This window comes from Condylura cristata, unplaced genomic scaffold, assembly GCF_000260355.1.
Source record: "Condylura cristata isolate star-nosed mole 26May11 unplaced genomic scaffold, ConCri1.0 scaffold00005, whole genome shotgun sequence".
NCBI lineage: Eukaryota > Metazoa > Chordata > Mammalia > Eulipotyphla > Talpidae > Condylura > Condylura cristata.
This window is the reverse complement of record NW_004567106.1, coordinates 63738927-63757392: the sequence shown is the minus strand read 5'-3', so window position 1 is coordinate 63757392 and position 18466 is coordinate 63738927. Positions and strand designations below refer to the sequence as shown.

The 18466-nt window shown below is 51.2% G+C and overlaps 1 protein-coding gene across 1 annotated transcript; it reads right to left on the bottom strand.

Moving 5' to 3' along the window:
- Positions 1-731: 731 nt before the first annotated feature.
- Positions 732-16122, bottom strand: TMEM140 (transmembrane protein 140). The gene is made up of 3 exons (XM_004677197.2): positions 15966-16122; positions 11424-11553; positions 732-1331 (listed from the first exon to the last, which is right to left on the bottom strand). The coding sequence occupies exons 2-3, from the start codon at positions 11490-11492 to the stop codon at positions 747-749; spliced, it is 654 nt and encodes a 217-aa protein (XP_004677254.2). The 5' UTR covers positions 11493-11553; positions 15966-16122; the 3' UTR covers positions 732-746.
- Between the last annotated feature and the right edge of the window lie 2344 nt (positions 16123-18466).

Here is an 18466-nt window from a genome sequence, read left to right as displayed (position 1 = left end):
CCCCAAGCTGTCGGAGTCCTTTCTGCTGTGGCTTGAGGAGGGGAGGGCTGCCGTGTCCGTGTGTGTCTAAGCCATCCAATCCTGCTCACCTTCCTCTCTTGCCTGAGGATTTGGCAAATTCTGCTCCTGAACTCCTGGCTCCCAGGCGGGGGGTGATTTCCTAGTGGTTCCTGAGATCCGTGCACATCTGGGCCAGGAGCCTTCTCTGAGGAGCCCTTCCTGCAAAGCCACCCAGACAGCTCTTCCTGGCCACGTATCGGTCTTTGGTGTATCACTCCTGGGCCTCTGGAAGTGGCGTCCCTGAGGGGGGCTCGGCACTGCACACCCACCAGAGGGCTCCCCGGGACACTGAGGTTCTTACAATGTTCTCCACGTATCAGTCTAAACCACCTACAAGTGAAGCAATCCGGCAGGCCATCCTGGATGTCTGGCCGGTGGGAGGAAGCCTTATCTTCCTCACTGCCCTGCAGATAAACAATGCTTGCTCAGCTCAGTTAAAGTGGAAGTTGTGAGCTTCGTGGTTTTAGGGCCCCCTTGGAAACCACAAAATTCCTGAAAGCCTTATGCTAAGAAGCTGCGGTTGCCCTGTCCAGTCTCGGGTGTCCCGCCCTGCGCATGCGGGTCCCCTGGCTAGAAGGCCGAGGTCAGCATGAGCAGGTGGCTGGGCACACAGGCCCGCCAGGGACTCCGACACCGCCCTGAGCACAGTTTAGACTACCCAGCCCTTGGGGAGCCTGAGGGCAGCACTAGTAGCTCTCCAGCTTGCTCTCCATTCCTGCCCTCCGAGGGAAGGCCATTGTGGCAATAAGCAAGACAATGAGTAAGGTTTGGGCCAGGCCTAGCGCCACAAAGCCAGGACCCAAGAGGGGGAGCTGGATCCACCTCCACGTGCAGGTGAAGAAGAGGCCCAGGCCGCTGGCCAGCAGCACCGAGGACACGCCCAGGAAGACCACGGCCAGCTGCCACTCTCCGTTGTTACGTTTGCACCAGGCCAGAAGCAGAGGCAGGGGGACGAAGAGGGCGAGGACCAGGGCTCCGTACACGCCGAGCCTGGCCAAGGCCAGGCCGGCTTGCGGCACCTGCAGCGCCCCCAGGTCCTGGTAGCACTGGAGGGAGCCGGTGACCTCGTTCCACAGGCAGAAGTTGTAGAAGCCGATTCTCATGTTGGGCAAGTCGATGAGGTTGCCGGCCTTCCAGAGCAGAGCGTAGAACAGCAGGGAGATGACGGTGACTGCGAGGGCCAGGATGCCCAGGAACAGCAGTTGGAGCCACCACCCCGGCCGTGGGGGGACCATTTTCTCCTGTGCCTCCCCGGGCTGCTTTCCGTGCCCCTGAGGGGAAGCCACACCATGAGTATCCACCTCACCCAGTTTCTTCACAAACTCAGTTCCCTTTCTGGAATTCCATGAGAACTATGGCGAACTCCCTCCTCCAAGCCCCCCCAAACCCCTCAAACAGCTCAGGCCAGGACCCCTCATAAGCCAGCAGGTGAGTTGGGCGGGAAGGCTCTCCGGGCAACGCAGCCGTGTGCCTGACCGGCTCCCTGGGCACCCTGGGGCCGAAGGCTTTGATGCAGCACAAACACCACAACCACCAGAAACAAGGGAGGGGGCTCTCGGCTCCCCACTGGGGGTGTGCTGGGAGCGAGGGAGAAGGGGAGCCTGGTAGAACCAGACGGACTGTCTGTGGGGCAGCTGCCATGAGGCCCCCTGAAGAGCTGCGGGGAGCATCATCCTGGGCTGTGGACCCGTCTTGGGCCACACACTGGCCACAACACTTAATCCAGCAGGGCCTGGGGGACTCCACGGGCTCGGGACGTCACTCTGGTGAAACCACAGCACAGGACTTGTTTTTTTTTAAATGTCTACACTTCTGACTGTAGTCATTTGTTAATGATAGAAATACCAGAAGCCTTTTATCGAGGAAAAAATCATGTCAAATAACGTTTTATCCCACTGCATACATAGAACTGCTGTTAATTTTCCGCTACTAGCTTTTCCCCAGGTGCAGATGTACTTTTTTTTTTTTTTTTAAGATTTATTTATTTGTGCATACAGAGCCGGGGTACAGGCCAGAGGCTCAGGGGCAGTGAGAGGATTCACCAGAGACAGAGCCGGGGACAGAACAGGCAGATCGACGAAGTACACTGCTGAGGGGGAGCAGCAGGTGGGTCAGGAGAGGCCTGCCGCGCCCTGTGGTCACCTCTGGGGCAGGCGGGGATCGAAATCATGCAGAAGCAGCTTTAGCCTCTCAGTGCTGTGCTTTAACCCGCTGCGCCACCAGGGAGGGCCGGTGCAGATGTATCTTTTTTTTTTTTTATTACAAAGTTTATTTTTACATCATTTTGCACATTTTTTTTTCCATCTCGATTGTAATCCCCGTGGGTTTCCCATCACCAAATCACCCCGGTGCAGATGTATTTTTAACTAATCAGGCCATAGGACAGAAGCCTTTTCTCAGCCAATGTTGCGAAACTCTTGCAGGGTTAAATGTCCTCCCCGAGCACATGAGTGGCTGTACATCACAGGCCTGCCTTGCCCTGGTGTCGACATGACCTTCCCATTTCCCAACACTGTCCATGAGAGCCTTGGGGGAAGTTTGCATAATTCTGGTTTGTCATTTGTTTCTTCCTGAAGCTAAGTGACTGAAAGTGCAATCGTTAGATCAGAGGTAGAACTGCACATTGCCAAACTGAGCTGAAAACTCGTTCGCGGTGGTCCCTCTAGTCGTACATAGTATTTATCTCCCTTGTCGGTTTTGAAAAATCTTTCACTACATTTTCATCAGAAGGACCACCCCAAACTGACCTCTAAAACAGTCGTCTTCATACTGTATAATTGTCCAAAATGGAACAAAACATCCCTTTTATCCTCACACGCTTGGGAACACGGACTGCAGTTCTCAGGAGATACAGGCTGGCCGCCTGTCAGCCCTCCAGCCTCCCCCAGCAAGGTCCCCAGGTCTCTGCCAATGGGAACACAGATCTGTATTGTATTGTTGGATGAAGCAGTGAAGTGAATCGTGGCCCAGAGAAAACATAATCCTATGATCAACTTCACAGAAGCCCCTTGGGAGAAGTAGCCCCCTCTGCCAGAGATAACTCGAGCATCTCCACTCATTCCACTGTTCTACAAGAACAGAAAGGAGCAAGTAGAAAAATACATGTGGTACTGTATGAGGACTAGGATGTGTGACAGGCTGAAGGCAGGCGGCCTTGGTCTGTTTGGGCTCTTTATTAAACAGATTTCTCACAGCAGATTGGGTGTGGCTTGAGGATGCCTTCCTGGGTCATAGCCAGCTAGTCACCTTGCTGTCCCCTCACAGAAGGTCAGAAGCACTGAGATCACCATTTGCAGGCAATATGATAATATACATAGAGAACCCTAAAAATGCCATGGAAACACTAATCAAAATAATCAACCAGTTTACTACAGCAGCAGGATACAAAATCAACACACAAAAATCAGTAGCCTTCCTATATGCAAACAAAAATCCTATATTATTTTTTAGTCTGAAGGAAAAATCGAGAAAACCATCCCTAAAATACTTGGGAATAAACCTAACAAAAGAGGTGAAGGACAAAGAAAATTATAAAGACATTATTAAAAGAAATAGAAGAGGGGCTTTAACCTCTTCTATTAACCACCTCCCTGGTGGTGCAGCAGGTTAAAGCACAGCACTAAGAAGCTAAAGCCACTTTAGCACGAGTTCGATCCCCACCCTGGAAGTGACCCACATGGCATGTCAGACCTCTTCTGGCCCACCTGCTGCTCCCCTCAGCAGTGTACTTCGTCAGTCAGCCTGTTCTGCTCCCTACTCTGTCTCTGGTGAATCCTGTCACTGCCTCTTCACCTCAGTTCTGCCTATACCCCTGCCTATACCCCAGTTCTGTATGCATAAGTAAATATTACAAAAAAGAAAGAAAGAAATAGAAGACACACACACACACAAATGGAACAACATCCCTGGCTCATGATGGTAAGAATTAACTACCAAAATGGCCATCCTACCAAATGCAATTTACACATTCTATGCTATCCAATAAAAATATTTCAATGACATTCTTTAAAGAAATAGAATATTGAAAAATTTTAAAAAGATATAATTTTGCATACAAAAACTGGGGTACAGGCCAGAGGTGTGGGGGTAAGAGGATTCACCAGAGACAGAGTGGGGAGCAAATTACTGAAATGCACTGCTGAGGGGGGCAGCGGGGAGACAGGAGAGGTCTGCTGCGCCATGTGGGTCAGCTCCCTGGCCTGGAAGCGAACTCAGGCTGCAGTGGCTGTGGACAGCTTCATAGTTTAGTGCTATGCTTTAACCCATTGTGCCACAAGGGACAGGCCCAAATAATGATGAAGTTTACATGGAGACACACAAAAAAAACTCAAATAGCCAGGTTGTAGGAGAATGGAGGTATCACATGCCCAGACTACAAAGCCATAAAAATTACAAGTCAAACTCAGGTTACTAACTCGAACAAAACCAGATACACAGACCAATGAAATCGAATAGAAAGCCCACATATATGAACAACTAATCTTTGATAAAGAAGCAAGAATATGCAATGAAACAAGGACAGTTTGTTCAATAAACAGTGCCGGGGGAAACTGGACCACCATAAGCCAAAAAATGAAACTAGACCACTACCTCACACCATGCACAAAAATCAACTCAAATTGGATAAAAGATTTGAACATAAGACCTAAAACCATAAAATATAGAGGAGAAAATATAGGTAAAACACTACAGAGTATACATCTCAGTAACATCTTTACAGAATCCCCCCACTAACAGAGAAAGTGAAGGAAAAGATGAACAACTGAGATTACATCACACTAAAAAGCTTCTGTACAGCAAAAGCGACACTCACTCAAATAGAAACACTCTACTGATTGATTGGGAGAAAATCTGCACTTCATACAATACGAGACTGATCACAAAGATGTACAAGGAACTCACAAGACTCAACAAAAACAATCTAGTCAAAAAATGGGCAAAAGAAAAAATGCAAATGGCCCACAGACATGAAAAAAATGTTCAACATCCCTCATAATCACGGAAATGCAAATCAAAACTCCAATGAGATACCACCTCACACCGGTGAGAACGGCACCTATTAAGAAAAGTAGCAACAACAAATATGGGTGGGGATGTGGTGAAAGAGGAACTCTCCTGCACTGCTGGTGGGAGTGCACACTGGCGCAACCACTATGGACGCTGTGTGGAGGTTCCGTTTCTAGGAATCTACCCACAGGACACCAATACATTAATACAAAAGGATGCCTGCACCCCTATGTCTATTGCGGCACTGTTAACGATAGCTCAGACCAGGAAACAACACAAATGCCCAAAAGTAGGTGACTGGATCAAGAAGATGTGGTACATATACACAAGGGAATACTGTTCAGCAATGAAAAAGATAAACATGCCATTCTCAGCAACATGGATGGGGCTAGGTGGGGTCATGCTCAGAGAACTAGGAAGAAAAAGAAAAACACTGATGGCTTCACTTATAGGAGATATATATAGGGGGACCGAATAAGGGATCGGGGAGAAAATAATAAAAATACAGCAAAACAAAAAATCAACAGGCCACTGTAAGTCAGAGACATTCTGCAGGGGAGAGGAGGGAAAGGGATCAAAACAAGGGTTGGAAGAACACAGACAACTATGATGCCTGGGTGAACTGGTGGTGGGGACTCTGGGGAAGAGAAAGCAAACATTGCACAAAAATGAACAATGAGGTAAAAAATATATAAATAAGGATTTTTTTTTTTTTTTAAAAGAATGACGCCTCCTAGCACCATCACACTGGGCAGTGCATTTCACACTGGGGGAGAACACACATTCAGGCCCTCGGTGGTGGTTTCATTCAAGAATGACAAGAAAACAGATCTATCAGCAACAGCCTTGTTGAGAGACCTGGAGACCTGCCTGTTAGAAGCTCAACCCAAGGGGCTGGCCAGGGGCCCTTCAGGCTGCTGCACCCCTGGCTTCTGCCCAGAGCTTCTCCTGTGGGAGCCTTCAAGGGAACCGGGTGGGAACTGTGCACGGGAAGAGCGGCTGCGTCTCAGAGGGGCCCCGGGGCTGCCCTCTGCAGCACTGGTCAGTCTTTGGGGGCCTGAAGCCCGGTTGGGACGCTCGCGGCTGGGAGAGTCCCGGAGCCGCGAAGTTTGCTGGAGGGAGGCTGAGCCCCGCTGAGGGAAATGGCCGGAGCAGCAGCCTGTTTTGTTGGGTTCTGCATGTTGAACCACCATTCAGGAGCCTGCGTCAGGTTTTGAACGCGGCCCGGGACTCGGGTGGAGGCGGATTCACAGGCTGGAGCTGCATTTGCCCAGGGTGCTGTGGAAGCAAAGTCTGATCGCCTGTGTGCGGGAACCCGAGGGTTGGGTGGAGGGGCCGAGGGGGACGTTCATAAACAAGCTTCCTCCGCGTTCTCCTGTTTCAAGGCTGCTAAGCTTGGGCTCCAAAAATCAGCATCAAACATTTTTGACTTGAAAAAGCTGGTGCCAGAAGATGCAAGGCCGCTCTGAGGCAGCGGTTGCATCAGCCGCTCAGGAGGCAGCCTGCAGCTGTGGACATACCCCCCTGTCCTCTCAGCTGACCTTTCAGAGGTTCACAAAGGAGAATAAAGCAGGAGCCAGGAAGCCCACGGGCTGGCTTGGATCCTGTTTCCTGTACTCTCCCCACCCCGCCTCTTTAGACCTAGTACAGAATTCAACTGAGCTCCTGGGCCTGCTGCCTGGGCGTCCCTACCTCCTGCCTTAGAACCCAAACGTGCAATTCTCCAGCGAGGCCCTCGCTGGTGTCTCCCACTCTCGTCTTGCTCAGCCCAGGCTCTGCTCAAGTTGCCCCCAGGCCCACCTGCCCACCCTGTCGGCCACTCTCCAACTCGTTAGTCCTCCTCACTTTGTCTGCCCCTTGAAATCCCCCCAGGTCTTCACCAGCTTTCCTGGACGCAAACCCAAGCGGATTCGCTGAACACTGGGCGCCTCTGCCGGGCCCGCTCCCTGCAAGGAGCAGCTTCTGTTTTGCCGTCGTTAGGTGTACCTCCAGGATGGTAGCTGACAGCAGCAGGAGCCCGCTGTTAGGAATGTGCTTTGGCAGCAGGCACGGGCAGCTTCTCTATTGATCAGGGCAGACGGGTGGAGGAGCCCGGAGCCCTCCGTGGCTTTTTCAGGCTTTAATGCTCTTTCTGTTACAGGGAAGCCCAGAGTGGACTGGGCCGCCTGTCTGTGGGGCCTCACCCGCACGACCCACACACTCACAACTCAGTTATACTGCAGGCACACACAAAAAGGGTCAATAACGGGTTTATTTACAAAAGGGGAAGGTAATAGGAAACAACCCAGGGAAAGAGAGCGGGATACAAAGTAACTGCAATACCTTACGGCTAGGCTGAATGAGCACATTGAGTCACGCGGTCCAGAGAGCTGCTTCCAGAGCGAGAGAGAACAAGATGCAGTGGCGCCCTATTTATCCTCCAAATGTCCCAGAATTCTTGCTAGCTCTGCCCTTGGGTCCCCCCAGTTTTCTCCCTGGTACTGCTGGGATTTGCAGTTTCCAATTACTGGAGTAGGGGGTGGAGTCCAGAAAGCTGGAGTAGGGTGTAGAGACCACAAGACCCTGCAGAGTTCCTTTAGGACATCCTTCCCCTTAACAAAATGGCGCCCTATTTATCCCCCATGTCCCAGAATTCCTGCTAGCTCCGCCCTTTGGTCCTCGCAGTTCTCTCCCTGGTACTGCTGGGAGTTGTAGTTTCCAATCACTGGAGTAGGGGGTGGGGTCCACAAGACTCTGCAGAGTTCCTTTAGGACATCCTTCTCCTTAACATTTCTATGCCAACTGTGGGGCAAAATCCACAGAATGGCAAGGCTGGGAGGCGGGGGGCCCAGGAGGTGGGCAACAACCAAGCCCCCTGAGCCCCCAGAGAATCTTTACTCTGTGCTCTTTGGGCTTCCTCTCGTAGCTGTCCCGCCACAGCCGTTCTCAGTCTCTGAGTGACGCCGGCCTATTAGCCTTGGCCTCCAGGCCCAGGTGGGCCCACTCACGCACGCCCACACCACGCTGCAGGTGCCCGGCATCAGGCTCGCTCCCACGTGCCTCCCACATTCAAGGCCACAGGTGAGGACACACACAGAGCAATTCACTCACCCTACAGACTGCAAAGGACAGAGAAAAACAACAGGCCCACCATGGAGCTGTTCATGCCAGGCCCTGCCGAGAGTCCATACCTCGCCTACTGCAGGTTCAGCCTCTCTCCACGGTGGAAGTTTAAACAAGCTGATCTGAATTTGCCAACCAGGGCTGTGCAGCCTCCTGCTGGATGAGACCCCTGGGTGCCCCTCACGGAGGGAGGGAGGCTGGGCCTGAAATAGCCCTTCTTTGCTCTTGCCTGGTCCCACCTACTTCTGCCTATAAAACCTCCCACTTTGTACGGCTTTAGTGCCTGTGGGGTGCCTCCGATTCGTGAATAGTTTAAGGAGCCAACTAGATAGTCACAGTAAACTCAGCTGGACTCTCGCTGTTTCGCCGGGTACATCCCGGTACTTCCCTGACAGGACAGTGTGGTTTCTGGGTCCAGGGGCTGCGTTCTGGCTCACAGACGCTCAGCGCGAGCTGGGCCCACACACTTCCTGTTGGAATATGGACAGACTCCAGAAACCCGAGCAGAGACGTGGTGTGGAGGCCAGTCCGCTTCTCATTCTAGACTTTTCATAATGAAAATACTTGGGTGTTTGCTTGGCACCCCCAGGATATTCTTCTCCTGTCCTCAGAGCCTGGCCTGGCTTTTTGTTTTGTTTTGTTTTTTGACAATCCTGGTAATCACATCCTCGCTTCTTTACTCCCGCTTCCTGCAGGGGGCAAAGTAGGAGACTGCTGGTCACTGTTGCCATTTTTACTCGAACTTTTCCTGTTTATACCAAAGGAATACATGCTGATTGTAGAAAACTAGAAAAAGCCTCAAAGTCACGTGTAACTCCAGGGGGGTAGAAATGACCATTTTTTAGCAACTCATTTCCTTCTCAAACGTTGTTTGACATAGTAGGAAATCACATAAATATATGTGTTCGTATCCCACTTTGTAAACATCATGATAGTCGGGCTGTTTCTCTGTGTCACTAGGAATATTTCCTAAATAATTGTTTTACTGACAGCAAGTAGCTATTTCATAGTTTTCACTTATTATGTTTTATGACAATATTTTACAATACTATAAATAATGCTTATAGTGATTATGTTTGTGAATCAATTTGGACTTAGTGATTATGTTTGTGAATCAATTTGGACTTCTACAGTTAAAGGAGAAAGCTCATCTCATCCTCAGCCTGTCCCACTGAATAGTATCATCTTCTAAGCTTTGATAACACAAATGACATGTTGCTTTTTTTTTTTCCCTTTAAGAATGAGCAACATGGGCCTTCCCTGGTGGCACAAAGGGTTAAAGCACAGCACTGTGAGGCTACCCACAGCCACTGCAGCCTGAGTTTGATCCCCAGTTGAGTTGTTAACCCACATGGTGCAGCAGACCTCCGCTGACCCGCCCGCTGCTCCCCTCAGAAGTGCATTTCAGTGGATCTGCTGTTCTCTGTCTCTGGTGAAGCCTCTCACCCCCTACCTCTTACCTGTACCCCAGTTCTGTATTCATAAATAAATAGATCTTTTAAAAAATAAGAATGAGGGGCCCTCCCTGGTGGCACAGTAGGTTAAAACGCAGCACTGCAAGCTGGCTGCAGACTCTTCAGTGCGAGTTTGATCCCCGCCCCAGACTCACATGGCCCAGCAGACCTCTCCTAACCCACCCGCTGCTCCCCTTCATCAGTCGGCCTGTTCTGCTCCCTACTCTGTCTCTGGTGAATCCTCTCACCCTCTGCATCTCTGGCCTGCACCCCAGTTCTGTGCAAGTAAATAAATAAATCTTAAAAAAAAAAAAAATTGCCATCACGTTGCACAAAATCCCCTGGACCGACACACACGTTTAGACGCCAGCTGGCGTGACCACTCTGACTTGCGCGTTCCAGGGAGGAAGTCAGGGATGTTAACAGAGACCACAGGCCCCGGTGCAGTTACTTGTGCTTGGGCCTGTGTCACCCAATGGAGACTTAATACCTAATTCAATGTGGTTTCAGTGACGCCCAGAAACAGAGCCTTTCACCGGGCTATCCGGAATCGCCCGGCTGGCACCCACGAGGTCATCTGCCTGGCCCACCCAGTCCCCACAGGGAGTGAGCCTGCCCAGACCACCCCTTCCCCGATCCTGCCCCCGTCTGTCTATAGAAGGCTTCGCGTCCTGCAGCGCCTCAATGCTCCTTTCCGCTGGTGCTGTGAGACGCTGTTGGATCCATGAATCACCAGACAAAGCCAGAGTTTTAAGCTCAGAAAACAGGTTTTGGACAGGGAATGGAAGGAAAATATTCTCAGATTATCTCTGAGGCCATTTTTTCAGTGTAAGCACCTCTGAATATTTCATACTGCTGGGATGGTGGCCGAAAGGGACACAGACCTCAGCCTCCTACTCCACACGACGGTCTCAGCGGCTTTGCATTAACAGAGGGAAGATTTCATGGGACACCCAAACCCTTGTACCCACAACTCCTCCACGGCAGGCCAGGGACACCAGCACAGCCCCGCTGGCTAGCTTGTGGGGGCTGAATGTGCCCAGCTATGCTCAGGGTGCTTCTTTTACACCCTCTGTTTTTTCCACCCGATTCTTCATTTCCTGGTCCTCTTTATTCATCTTTTATTCATCCCACCTCCTGTGTCAGGTTTGCACAAGCGTCTCCTCTCTTTCTCAGAAACGCCCTTAGACTCTGGAGAGGATGGACACCAGGCCTGGTGGCAGCTGAGTTCCTGGGGGCGCCCCCTGCCCGGTCCTGGCCCTCAGGAACAGTGCTCACATGGCTTGGGGGTGTCCAGGGGAGCTTAATGCTGTCCTCAGACAACACACATTCTGTGAATTTTGCACAACAGAAGCTTGAAAGGGAAGGCATGTTGCTTCCAATTACAGCTTCATCTCCTGGACTTTCTTTTCACTCATGATCTAAGAAAGCTTTAGGGGCCACAGAGGGAAGAATTTGCTTTGAGAGGTCTTTCTAAACAGTGAAAGGCTCTCCCATTCCTACGAAGGCATCCAGACTGATCAGGGGCTACTATTAATTACAGACCTGGCCCTCCCTTGGGTGTCTAAGACCTGTGCCAGGCCTGAGCTCAGCACCAAGCAGATGTCACCTTCTTAAGTTCTTATAGCCCTCTGGGAACAGATTTACCTTTGTCGTCTCTGATTTCCAGAGGGTTCCAAACATCACTACCCTTCCCAAGTACACAGCTACTGGAAGGAAAGGCCCCGCCAGAAAAATGGCGAAGTCCCCTGCGCCTGTGTGGCCTGATGGAGCACAGACTGTGACCCCCTTTGCTCTTACCTGACGTAGAGGAGACTGTGGGCACCTGGTTCGGGCACCAACTTGGAGGCTGTGTGGCCTGTGGTCCATGCAGCTCTCCCACTGATGGTGCGTCCTTGTGACCGAGCGTCCCTCTGCCTGGTTTTTCCTTCTGTCAAATGGGGATAAACAGATCTCATTTCCCTGTAGAAGTTAGGGATATTAAAGGCGGTAATTTGCATGCAGCCTGGGAAATATGACTCACAAGTATTTTTTTACAAAGATTTATTTGTTCATGCATACAGAACTGGGGTACAGGCCAGAGATGCAGGAGTAGTGAGAGACACCAGAGACAGAGTGGGGAGCAGAACAGGCAGATAGACGAAGTACACTGCTGAGGGGAGCAGCGGGCGGGTCAGGAGAGGTCTGCTGTGCCATGTGGTCACCTCCAGGGCAGGGATTGAACTCATGCTGAATTGGCTTTAGCTTCTCAGTGCCATGCTTTAACCTGCTGCACCACCAGGGAGGGCCCACTCACAAGTATTTTTAATTATTACTTGTCTAGTGAGGAGACTGGATCTCAGTGAAGTCAAGCCCAGGGCTCAGAGCCTGTCAGCAGTAAAATGTAGGGAAAACCGGGGGCACTGCATCCATGGGCAGATGTTAGCTGGAGGCCCGGCCTGCAGGAAGCTTGGCGACCCCCGCCAGTGCCCGCACTGGTGTGTCTGCAGGCCTGGTCTGAGGGTGCTGAGCAGGGTTGACTCAAGGAGGGTGGACAGAGGCCAGCATGGGGCAGACATGCTCACCTGAAGAGAGCAGCAAGGCCCAGGGAGGATGTGTTAGGAGGAGAAAGGCAGAGCCGCAGGCTCGACAGGGCCGTGAGCCAGGCTGCGCTTCCGGTCGGAGGCCGCCACCAACCGGAGAAATCAATCTGGTTGAATGTATTCAGGACCCGCTTGGGGGCAGTCCTGCCACAAGCCAGGAGGGGGGAAGAGAATCGTGTCCGACCTCGTTCCTGGGGCAGAAATAGGAGCCCAGGTGGTTCATTTCCAAATGGGCAGCGGCCTGGCCTTTCCCAGGTGAGCACAGGTGCTGGGATCCCCATACGCTGATGCCAGGCCAGAAAGGCCCAGTGGCTGCTGTGACGGACCTGTGAGGCCTGGACTTACTTCTTTCAACCATGTTGATAAGGACAGCGTGACAGGGGCCTGCCTTGGCACTTTCAAGCTATCACCAGCCACCTTGGCCTGAGTTCGATCCCCGGCAGGGAGCTGACCCACAGGGCGCAGCTGGTCGCTCCTGTCTCCCCGCTGTTCTCCTCAGCAGTGTGTTTCAGTAGATCCGCCTGTTCTGCTCCCCACTCTGTCTCTGGTGCGTCCTCTTAACCCTGCACCTCCAGCCTGAACTTCAGTTCTTGCATAATAACAAAAACAAACAAACAAACAAAAGCCCCAGCTTGATGTGGCAGAAGCAGGGCTTCCCTGAAAGCTGCCAAATGGGAGGTTTCCACCCTGCCCTCCACATCCAGCAAGACGGCAAACAGGCCGTTTGAAGGGTTGTATGAACATTAACTCGCTGTTTGTTAGCTCTGCTCACTAGCCTTGTGAGGGATAATCCAGGCGGGAAAGAGGATAAAAAGTAGTAAAGGGAGGGGAAAATCTTCAAAAATAGACAATACCTGCCCCGTTGGAGTCCAGCCTCCTTCGGCTTTTAGGGCCCGGCGCGCACCCGTGCCACTTATGGGTGTTAAGCGTCAAGGTCACAACACAGAGCTAGAGGGCAGCGAGTGTTAAAACCAGCACAGGCCGTTCCCCGCCACCCCTGCCCGCCTGTGTCTAGAGGTGTCTTGCTTTCCTTCTCCTTTTCCTAATAAATCTGTCCATGGAGAAAGTGAGAAAACAAGCCAGTCCTTGCGTTTGCCTGCCTCTGCTCGTGGCCAGGTGCTGAGGCCGCGAGACAGCAGAGCAGCCGGGCTTTGACCTCCAGACGGCGCTGAAGCCCGGCCCTGCTGTGAGGCAAGCCGCGCTGTGCTTCCCCCGTCAGGGAAAGGCGCGGAGGGGTAAGAAGCCCAGACGCGCTCCCAGGTCTCGATCTTGAATTTTGCAATAGACATTTGAAGGGTTGTTTGGAAGGGAGGCGACATCCCCCCAAACTTCAGGGGATGTGGTGAGTCCATGGTGCACTTGAGGTGGCCCCACATCACATGCGGGGTTGGGGCGCTTCCTCCGACCCTTGAGCCAGACTCCGGGAGCGGCAGAGCAAGTCTTTCTGACCACTCTGGGCTGAACTTGACGGCGCCCTTCTGTTCCTAGGGCTGGATGCCCAGAGGAAGGGCAGACCCTGCTGCTGCCCTCTGCAGTGTCTGCTCTTCCCCGGGGACTTGCTGCTAACTGCTGCCAAGTGGACAAAAGGGACGTGTGGGGGCCCTCCCTGGTGGCGCAATGGGTTAAGCGCAGCACCCTGCAGCTGGCCACAGCCGCTTCAGCAGGAGTTCCATCCCCGGCCAGGGAGCTGACCCACAGGGGCACAGCAGACCTCTCCTGTCTTCCTCCTGCTCCCCTCAGCAGTGCACTTCATCAATCTGCCTGTTCTGCTCCCCACTCTGTCTCTGGTGAATCTTCTCAGACCCCCTACCTCTGGCCTGTACCTCAATTTTGTATGCACAAATAAACAAATCTGAAGGAAACAGACAGAGGGAAGAAGGGAGGGAGGAAGGAAGGAAGGAAGAGAAAGAAAGAAAGAAAAAAAGGGAGGGACTTGTTCTCACAAGAGAGCTGGGACTTGGGGATCAGCACCCAAAGTCTACTGAAGTCTAGGTTGTGGCTGAGAACGTTAACTAGGCTCTCGCTCCAGTGTCTCAGATATCAGCCTCTGCGCTCATGGAATCCCCTGTCGAGGAACGGACCCCACAGCCGCCGTCCTCCTCCCCAGGGGCGCTCGCTCGCCTTAACCCGGCAGCCCCTGCTGCCCTCACCAGGAGACCCCTGCATCTTCAGGAGCGGGTGTTCTGAGGCTTTGTGGAAGTTGCTCTTACCCCAGTCCCTCAGGAAGGATGCTCCTTGCTCAAGGGGTACTGCACACCACGAGGACCCCACCCCAGTCGGTGGATTGTTTCCCCTTGAATGAGCTGATCACGCAGTCCTCTGCTGCGCGGCAGGTGTCCCAGACAATTCAGTTCCGAGACGCCACGGGTTCAGGGCTCGGTCCCATAAGCACCCTCCACTCCTTCGGGAGACTATTTCAGGGCATGGTAAGTTGAGACGTGCATGGGCCTCTGAACTCAATCTCCATCCCTCGAGTTCATGGAGGTTGGGTGGGGGCGGGGCTAAAAGATCTGCCTTTCACGTCATGTGGTTGTTTCCCCTGGCCACCAGCCCCATCCCTAAGGACTTCCAAAAGTCAGTCTGCTCACACAGGGCTATCTTTTTGGCTTAGTGATTCCACTGTGGGGTCTATCCTAAGCAGCAGTCAGAAATGAAACTAATGATTCAGTGTTCTGGAATTTCGCCCACTGTATTATTACTTCGGCTGAAAGTGGGAAGTAATTTGAATGACTAACATTAGACGCACATTAGAATTAAAATTGTGGCCACGGGAACTTTGGGAGAACCAGGTTTAAGCCCACCTCATGTAGTATGTCTGCCCATCTAAATTTGCATCGCAGAGAAAGACAGAGGAAATTGTGTAAAATGTGAGTGTCCGGAGTAGCCTAGACTGTATACTCCGGTGTCTCTGAGTGGTGGTGTTTCCGGCATCTTTGTTTTTTCCCTTTAAAAGCATTTCCAGAATGAGGTGCTCTCCTTATGGAAAAGGTGAAATTTATATAAACCACCTTAGAAGTCGTCAATAGCTAGGTAAAGGAAGGGATAAGCTGGACTGAGAAGAGGATGTGTGCAAATTCAAAGGGGAATCAAACGGGTTCTCAGATTTGGGGGGATGAGGTTGAGGAAGACACTGAAAAATACATGTCAGCGTCTTGAGAGAAGGAAAAAGACATCACCTTTATGCAAGCATTTCCTTCCCTCCCCCAAAACAGCCTTGGCTTTTACTATGTTAAAATCAGAATCGCATGCCATGCCCACGACAAAACTGAAATCGCCCTCAGCTGCCCCCCAGGGCAGGAGACTTAACGTGGCCCAATCACAGGGGCTAGACGCCTCTCAGGCCAGATGAAATTGAGTCCAGAACCCTGGCCTTACTGACATTTGAATCTTTCCCGCCGTGTGTATTTTAAGGCTCCGCTCTGTCTCCCTAACTGCCCTGGAGAGCCCAGCTGGCTGTCATCCTTGGGTGACAGATGGGTCCCCCTCACCAACCGATTCTCAGTACAGGTTTTGTGCAAGGGCCTGGGGCCGGTCATCCCCGGTGCTGTCTCCACATACTCTGGCATCGCTTTCATTATTTTTGAGGCCAGAGGTTGGGGGGGGTTTGCTGAAGGGAGTGGAGAACAGAGAGCAGTGGGAAAATCATGTATGGCGGGGGGCACAGGCCCAGGTCACCTCCCCCAGTCTGACGGGTCTGAGACCCAAGAGTCCTGGACAGAGGTGTCCAGCAAGCTGTGCTGTGTGCAGGGGAGATACTTACAAAAAAGGATGCAGAAGCCACAGGAATGCTCGCTGAAAGGCAGAGCAGTCAGTCAGGTTTGGTGGATTTGTGGTTCTCTCTGGCTCCCTAATGTCAGCCTCCGACAGAGAGTGTGGCCGGAGGGTGATGGTGGGTGGACAGATGCCTGGACCGCCAGCCTTCCCAGTGGCGCCTAAGTAAATAGCCCCGGACTTTGTGCTGACCGAGGTCCTGTCAGCTAATTTCACTTTCAGTTCTTGACGTGGTAGTCCCATGACTTTTCAGAAAAGAGGGATGTAAACAACATTGTTCAACACGTACTCAACCCACGCTGGGGCCGGCCAGACAGTGGACTTAGGCCAGGTGAGTGTCTCGCTTCTATCACAAATCATCCCATGCCAGGGCACACTCAAGTGTCTCAAAGTGATCACACCCACGATAAAGACAACTGAAAGCCTCCTTTGGGAGGGACCTTTCAAGATCATCGGGTCCGAGCGCCCAGACCCGGGTCACTGCCCCCTTTACGGAAATCCGCTGTGCATGTGACTGGGCTTTTCTGGACACAAAGCCCAGCCGTGGCGTTCTTTATCGGGTGCTAAGGCTCGAGCAGAAGCGGCGGCAAAATCCCCTTTATTTCAAAATAAGAGCAGATACAACTTTTATTTTTGCAATCGTGGGGCTCCTAGCACACGTTGTGAAGTGGCTTCCTTTGCTCATGTGAGCAGCTGGCTGGAATTTCCAGGAGGTTCAGCTTGGTTCAGTCTGTTGCTAGCAACCTGGAATATTGCTGCATCCTGAGGGGGGTTTGGGAAAGTCCCTCTCCTCTTCCCAAGGGAGAACTGTAAATTGTTTCCCTTTGTAGTTCTCTGACACTCCAATCTTAAGAAGGGATGGGATCCAGCAGGAAAAACAAGCTCTGGGATCTGGGAGCTTTGCTTCAGGTTAGCAGACTTAACCCCTCTGAGCCTCAGTTTCTCATCTGTAAAATGGAAACAATTCCTACTTCATAGTGGTGGCTGGAATCGGAGATAATGGATGAATATGCTTGACATTGCCCTGGGATAATAGTAATGGAACTTCTTAGCACAACCTGAGTTTTTATATGTCCACTTCAGCCGTCCTTTAAGGCATAATGTTTCCTTGAAGGTAACAGCAAAATTAACTTTCTGGTACTAATGTAAACTCGTTTCTCTGAAAACAGACCATTGGTAAGCGAAGTGGCAGATGCTGCAGAGACAGAAATATGCCTAAAACTTTTATTTGAAGTTAGAATGCATGTAGTTTCAACGCATCAAGTTCTCAAAGTTCATTATGAAGAATAGCCAGTCCAACAACCTCCCTTCTTGGCAAGCTCTTCCACCTGTTTCAGATTTATTTATGCATATAAGAACCTGGGTACAGGTCAGAGGTGTGGGAGAGGAGAGGATTCACCAGAGACAGAGTGGGGAGCAGAACAGTCCGACTGATGAAGCACACTGCTGAGGGGAGCAGCGGGGGGTCAGGAGAGGTCTGCTGCTGGGTCATTCCCTGGCCAGGGATCAAACACGTGCTATAGTAGCTGCCCGCGAAGTGCTGAGACTTAACCCTTTGCACCATCATGTTTCAGCTGATTCTATAGGTATTAGCTCCGTTCTCTGAATAACATGCTTTGCTTACTGGTACTTCTTGATTTTTGTTTCAGCATAATTTATTGACTTTTGGCTACAGGAGATGACAATGAAGTCTCCCATTCATGTTCCACTAATGAGTCCTCCCTCCTTCACACATTCCAAATTGGTTATAGTTTTGCTTACATCAGTGTTCACAATGTTGTAACTACATGAAGAATCTACGTATAGAGTATTTGAACCATTAGAAAATTCCAGCTTTTCCTTCCCTGCATACCTTTTATATTTCCTGGAGATTAGCTGCCTTAATTTGTTTGCTTGGTTTTCCATGTCCTTAGCACTAATCCAACCCTTAAATCTTCCTGATTTTTTTCCCCATGTAATTTGTAAGCTGGCCCTTGATCTCCTCCTGAGAAAGAATTCCCCAGGCTGGCCACCCACATGAGGGACACAACAGTCCTCCTGCACGGAATTCACTGCCACCACCCAGGGGCTTCCTGGGTTTCTAGGCTAGCCTGGCACTATCTTCTGCCTCAGAGATGTTTATCTTTCTTGATTCTTTATTCTACTCTTAATCAATCAGAGGCAGACCAAGGACTGAATTTGAGATTAGAAATAATTTTTTTCTGATAATACTGAGAGCTTTGTTCTGTCCCAGGTAGTCTTCATATTAGTGAGAAGTTAAAAACCATTCAGTTTTCTAGCTTCCCCAACGGCCTCCTCTCCTGTTCTCATCTCTTCAATTTGTCTTAAAAACCAAAAATGACTTTTTACTGGGGTTTGAGGAGAAGCAAAATCAAATATGTCCAGTTTGCCATCTTTAACTGCAGGCTTAAAATCTGTCCATCCTTCCATCCATTCCCTCACCCCACCCATCCATCAATCCATCCACCCATCCACCCACCCACCCATCCA